We start from the raw sequence: 7,372 nt of genomic DNA on the forward strand, positions 1-7,372 counted from the left end.
GATCTTTTTAATGTACTGTTGAATCCTATTGGCTAGTATTTTGTTGAGTATTTTCGCATCTGTGTTCATCAAGGATATCGGTCTATAGCTCTCTTTTTTGGTGGGATCCTTGTCTGGTTTTGGGATCAAGGTGATGCTGGCCTCATAAAATGAGTTTGGAAGTTTTCCTTCCATTTCTATTTCCGCTAAGGTCAGGAACACGGCAGGGATGTCCATTATCACCACTGCTATTCAACATTGTACTAGAGGTCCTAGCCTCAGCAATCAGACAACAAAAGGAAATTAAAGGCATCCAAATCGGCAAAGAAGAAGTCAAATTATCACTCTTCGCAGATAAATGTATTTTTAATAATTTATTTATTTCTCACAGACAAAGCACAAGCAGAAAGAGTGGCAGACAGAGGGAGAAGCAAGCTCCCAATGAGCAGAGGGCCCAATGTGGAACTCTATCCCAGGACCCTGGGATCATGATGTGAGCTGAAGGCAGAGGCTTAAATGACTGAGCCACCCAGGTGTTTGAATAAATGTATATAGTCACACACCATTAACAGATTCAACATTTCTTCACCCAGAAATTTCTGTCATACTCCTTTTTCAGTTAATTTCCTCCAATGCAACTATTACCCTGATTTCTCTGTTTTTTTTTTTTTTTAAGATTTTATTTATTTCTTTGACAGACAGAGATCACAAGTAGGCAGAGAAGCAGTCAGAGAGAGAGGAGGAGACAGGCTCCCTGGTGAGCAGAGAGCCCCTTGTGGAACTGGATCCCAGGTCTCTGAGATCATGACCTGAGCCAAAGGCAGAGGCTTAAGCCACTGAGTCACCCAGGCGCCCCTCTCACTGTGTTTTAGTGTTGTCTATTCTTTAACTTCATGTAAATTTAATCACAACATTTACTCATAGTGCATGGTATCTTTTTTCTAGAATTTAACATATTGACATGTATATCATTGGTCAACTACTTTTTGCTGAAGATTATTCCGTCTATCCTGTCAGATTCTGCCTTGCAAGTGCAGTGTATTTGAATTTAATGTAATTGTTAAATGTTAAATTGTTAAACATACAATTGTTAAATGTATGGGGAATAGTTCATCTTACTGTAGTTTACTTTTTTTTGTTTCTCTTTAACTTATTTTAATTCTTTTATATGTTCTTCTGAGCTAATTGAGTAGATGACTTTTTCTAATATTATATTTTCTCTTCTTAACATACTTTCTTAATAATTGACTCTATTTTTAAATTTTTTATTTTTTATAAACATTTATTTTTATCCCCAGGGATACAGGTCTGTGAATCACCAGGTTTACACACTTCACAGCACTCACCAAAGCACATACCCTCTATTTTTAAAGCAGTTTCAGGTTCACAGGAAAATTGAGCAGAAACTATGGAGATTTCCTTCATCTCTTCTGTGAAAAGGGACAAAATAGTAATTTTTCCAACAACATACAAATGTCCAGCAGGTACAACAAAGGGTGCTCAACAACACTCATCATCAGGAAAATGCAAATCAAAATCATAATGAGATACCACTCTGCATCTGTTGGAATGACTACTATCAAAAAGACAAGAGATAAAAATGCTGGTGAGGATGTGGAGTAAAGGGATCCCATGTATACTACTGATGGGCATATAAATTGATATAGTCATTATGGAGAAGAGTACAGGTGTTCCTCAAAAAATTGACAGTAGAACTACCGTCCATCAATCCTGCTGTAAGATAGGATCTGAAATCATAATTGTGAAGGGCTCCCTATATTCCTAGGTTCATGACATCATTATTCACAGTAGCCAAAGTATGACCAAAACCTCACCCCTGACTGTCAGATCAACAGAGAAAATGTGAGATCTTTATTAATCAGACATTAAAAAGAGGAAAACTCTGTCATTTGCAATAACAAATTGGAGCTGGATGAAGCTGGAGGACTTGAAATTAGTGAAACAAGAAAGTCACAGAAATAGAAATATCGCATGATCTAATTTGTATGTGTAAATGATATAGTTTAATTCACAGAAGCAGAGAGTAAAATGGTGGTTACCAGAGGCCAGGGATTGGGAGAAATGGAGCGACATTGTCCCAAGGGTGCAAGGTTTCAGTTATGTAGAATTAATAAATTATAGAGATCTAATATATACCATGGTGTGAGAGGCCACCGTAAGGCTTGAGACGAGGACCAAACCAGGCCCTGACTTATGCCTCCTTTAAAGGCTGAATAGCCAACAAAAGGCTTAGGTCAGTAAAGTCAAGTAGCACTGAGAAAGGGCATGTGTTATGTGGTGTGTGGTCGCCTACGTGACTTCCCACACGTTTGCTAGTCAGATAGAGACGATTTGGTCGGGGTCATAAATTCTTGGCTGGTTCTTGCTGTCCTTGCACAGGCCATAGACTACACCATTGTAAGATTGTGCTGTGCTTACATAAACTATGTCTTGAGTAGCCTTGAAGTCAGTACATCTGGCGCTGGAGGGTCTGCTATTGGTGCTTGGGAAATAGATAATGGGAAAATGTGAAGGATTTTCTGTGCATGTTGCAAACTCTTTAGTAATCAGCTAAAAATGGATATTTTCTTATGATTGTTTCTGTTAGCTATATAATGCCTTGCTGCTGCCTTGAATAAAATCGGCACTATTGGACATCCTTCTTGGTGCTCCTCCTGTCCCCATCTCTTTGTCTCTTAATTTCTTTTCACCATCCTCTTACCCTCACATTCCAGATCAATTTGTCGCACTGGCCATGACAGCATGGTCACTATAGTTAACCATACCATAATGTATACTTGGAATTAAAAAGAGGATAGAAGTAAATTAAATCTTACACACACATACACAAACACATGCAATGGTAACTATATAGAGAAGATAGATGTACTAATTAGTTATATTGTGGTGATCTTTTCATATTATATGTATGTTAGAGAATCTATTTGTGCAACTAAAATCTATATAAAACATTTTATGTCGGTATGCCAATTTGGGGACACTAGAGCAGTCCCTAGCTTCATAATAACCCAAAAAGCAAAAAAGTAGTGAGAACATTGAAAGCATGGTATTTTAATGATTTTTTTAAAATAGTCTTTGACAGGAGAAAACTATTGGCATTAAAAGTTTTCCACGTAATTAATGGGTAAGAGCATTAAAAGTAAAATTGTATCTTTTCACAGTTACTAAGGATGTGGAACGCTTGGATACACTGCAAGTAATGAATTCTATTTGTTATTTATTTTCAAGTTTTTATTTAGATTACAGTTAGTTAACATATAGTGTAATAGGAGTTCCAGGTGTATAGTTTATAGATTCAACACTTACAGACCACACCAAGTGTTCATGACAACATGTGTATTCCTTAATGCCCATCACCTATTTAACCCATCTTTCTAGCCCCCTCCCTCTAGTAATCATCTGTTTTCTATAGTTAAGAACCCATTTCTTGATTTGCTCCCCTCCCTCTCTTTATCCTGTACTTGATTTTTTTCTTAAATTCCACATGAGTAAAATCATATGGTATTTGTCTTTCACTGACTGACTTGTTTTGCTTAGCCTCATATTCTCTACTTCAGACCTTGTCATTGCAAAGTGCAAGATCTCATTCTTTTTGATGGCTGAATAATATACCATTACATATATATAATGGGTATATATATATATATATATATATATATATAATCACATCTTTATCCATTCATCATTCAATGAAAATGGCAACTTGGGCTGTGTCCACAGTTCTATTGTAGATAATGCTGATATAAACATCAGGGGGTATGAATAACTTTAAATTAACATTTTGTACTCTCTGAAATTAATGAATTTAAAAATTCATTCTATAAGCCTTGGAATGCACATATTCAATTCATGTGTTCTAATCTGTTCTGTTCACTATGAGCACCAACATTATCTTGAAAATTCTGACTTGTCAATCCACACTATCCCTTTAGTAGGAAAGCACAAGAAGAGAAACAAAGTGGCTTCCTGCTGCAAAAGCAGGTTCACTCTAAATCCATTAAGTAAAGACCTTCAAGTGTATATTTCTGAATGCCTCTGGTACTTTCTTTTATTCCACTGATAAAACAAAGCAGTAAATGAAATAATGTGATTTTTTCCTCCCTTCAAATTGGATTCTACTTTTTTGTACTACAATCTCAGAAAATATGTTTTATCTCTGTTGTATTTTAAATTCATATTTAGTCTTTACAATATTTTTACTTCCCTCTACCTTAGAGTTGCACTATTCTCTTGTTGTAGTTCCTATATTCCAATCATATAAATTAGCTGAACATTTCCAGGCTTTTGTAATAGTACATTTAAAAAATCTCATCCATAATGCTTTGATTGTCCTGATAGTCAAAGAAAACAATCAGAGAAACTGTTTATTTTTGTCTAATATTTTATTGCTTTTTAGTTTTTCATATTTACATATTTATTTTTTTATTTATTTTTATTTATTTTCAGCAAAACAGTATTCATTGTTTTTGTACCACACCCAGTGCTCCATGTAATCTGTGCCCTCTCTAAAACCCACCACCTGGTTACCCCAACCTCCCACTCCCCCACCACTTAAAACCCCTCAGATTGTTTTTCAGAGTCCATAGTCTCTTATGGTTCACCTTCCCTTCCAATTTCCCCCAAATCCCTTCTCCTAACTCCCCATGTCCACCATGCTATTTGTCATGCTCCACAAATAAGTGAAACCATATGATAATTGACTCTCTCTGCTTGACTTATTTCACTCAGCAAAATCTCCTCCAGTCCTGTCCATGTTGCTACAAAAGTTGGGTATTCATCCTTTCTGATGGAGGCATAATACTCCATAGTGTATATGGACCACATCTTTATTATCCATTCGTCTGTTGAAGGGAATCTTGGTTCTTCCCACAATTTGGCAACCATGGCCATTGCTGCTAAAAACATTGGGGTACAGAGAAACTGTTTATGAAATAGATGACATATAGTTTTTTTTTTTTTTATCTTTTTGGCCTTTGGCTCACTCATGTGGAACTTATTAAGATAAACTAATGACATAATGAAAATAATCTCTAAAAGCAGAATGTTAGTTCCTTTGCTTTAAATGAGTTCAAATGAAAGCAGGGTACCTTACTTGAAATTTACTCTAGAGAGAATTACAGAACATAGATTACAGGCAATTCTTCACTTATGGATGCTCACTGTTGGACCAGTTGTGATTGTATAAATATCTTTCTCCTTATCAAACCAGAGCGTAGACTGAAATGTGAGGAGTATTTCATAATCAGCAATGTCAGAATTGAGCTCTCAGGAAAAGTAAGAACCAGGTTGATGACATGAGGGAAGCTACTAGTTTGAGGGCAGAAGTACAGAAATAAAGTAAGGAAATCAGGTGCATTGTAAGAGATTGAATTGGTTAAATAAGGATACACACCATTATACTTAATATCTATACATATTATGGAATCAAAAGACCCCTCAATTCATCTCTTGCTTTCTGAGGTAGTTGTGATACGCCATAGCTTTCTCATGGCATTTTTCACTTCTGCATTCCTCAGTGTGTAGATGAATGGGTTGAGAAAAGGGGTCCCAATAGTATAAAATACAGTCACCATCTTGTCCATAGGGAAAGTGGTTGGGGGGCGTGCATATATGAATGTACATGGACCAAAGAATAAGATTACTACAATGATGTGAGAAATGCAAGTGGAGAGAGCTTTTTTCCTCCCTTCTGCACTGTGGTTTCTCAGTGAATGCAAGATGATAATGTATGAAATCATCAGGATCATAAAACTGCCTGTGCAAACAGTCCCACTGTTAGACACCCATTCTAGATTGATCAGATAGGTGTCCATGCATGCAAGTTTCAGCAAGGGCTGCAAATCACAGCAGTAATGATCAATCAAATTGGGTCCACAGAAAGGCAATTTCAAGGCTAGCAATATCTCAGCGATGGAATGAAAAAAAGCCCCTAACCATGCAATAATAATCAGGATGGTACAGAATTGCTGACTCATGATGGTTGAGTAATGTAAGGGCTTACAAATGGCCACATAGCGATCAATAGCCATGAGGATGAGAACAAAGACCTCCATTGTGCCAAAGAAATGTAGTGCAAAGACTTGAGTCATGCACTCATTGTAAGTTATGGTTCTTTGTGCAGAGAGTGAATCCACAATTAGTCTGGGGGCTATGGAAGTTGAAAAGCAGGCATCAACAAGAGACAAATAAAATAGGAAAAAGTACATGGGGCTCCCAAGTGTCCGGCTGGACTTGATGGTCACAATAATCAGCAAATTCCCTACCATGGTTCCCACATAAAAAATGAAGAAGATTACAAATACTATCTTCCTTTTCATAGGATCTTGAGTCAATCCTAGCAGTATGAACTCAGTTACATTGCTATTTTTTTGCATTATTTCAGGCCAATTGGAGAAAGTGCAGGTTAGAAATAATCTGAAAAAAAAAAAAACATTAAATTAGTGTTGCATTTTTGGAGGTCAAATCCATATGCTTGGTCATGGAAGTGCCACTTACCATTGGGTTATCCCTTACCTTCCATGTTGTCTTCATCTGAATAAAGTGGAAATCATAATATTTATTCACAAACTCTTTACCTGATTGCTTATGGAAACAATGAAATATATAAATAATTAAAGAATACCTTATTCTTTAGGCATAGTAAACATTAATTTAGTGAATTTGAGCTGAGTGTCTTTCCTTATTTTACATCAAGGACCCATTGGGGTAGAATGTTGAAAAATGGAAACTATTGCATGATATACATAATGTGCTTTCATACTTTTTGACCTTGATAGTTCATTTATAAAGTATCTCCTAATAATATTCTGAGCAATCAAGCAATGTAGAAACTTTTAACAGTTTTTGTTTTTGTTTTTGTTTTGAATGAAATCTATGAGAGAGAGAGAGAGAGAGAGAACAAGCGTGAAGCAATATTTTAGCTGTGAACATTTGGTCAATTTGTCCAATCCATCATTAAATTTAAATCCATTACCTTGACTAAATTTATTTCCTTTTGCTTAAACTCTCAACAATGTATAGTTGTTTACAGTTGTACATTCAGCTTCTATCATACAGTTTTGTACTTTTAAAATTATACTATTTTGTCCAAAGTGGAATTCTTCACATTGTCCAGTATTTTGATGCGTCTTTCCGCATATTTTCTTAAGACACAAGGAGAGACTGAGACTTTTAAAATAAAGGATAGATAGGGAATGTTTGGCATAAATCAAAATACTGTTTCAAATTTCATATTATTTTAAGCACCAGAGATTTAGACAATGAGCTAAAGAAACTACAAGTCATAGCTAAAATTTTTCATATGATTCTTGGAACATATGTTCTTGTAAGTCCCATGCCCTTACTTCAGTAAAAGATAGAAACAGGAAGGGAA

At 35.8% G+C, this 7,372-nt stretch overlaps 1 protein-coding gene across 1 annotated transcript; it reads right to left on the bottom strand.

Annotated features, from left to right (window-relative positions):
- Positions 1-5,441: 5,441 nt before the first annotated feature.
- Positions 5,442-6,374, bottom strand: LOC101677989 (olfactory receptor 4C11-like). The gene has a single exon (XM_004782272.1). The coding sequence runs from the start codon at positions 6,372-6,374 to the stop codon at positions 5,442-5,444; it is 933 nt and encodes a 310-aa protein (XP_004782329.1).
- Positions 6,375-7,372: the final 998 nt, after the last annotated feature.

Source organism: Mustela putorius, unplaced genomic scaffold (genome assembly GCF_011764305.1).
Source record: "Mustela putorius furo isolate JIRA1106 unplaced genomic scaffold, ASM1176430v1.1 tig00000127_pilon_pilon_pilon, whole genome shotgun sequence".
Taxonomy (NCBI): domain Eukaryota; kingdom Metazoa; phylum Chordata; class Mammalia; order Carnivora; family Mustelidae; genus Mustela; species Mustela putorius.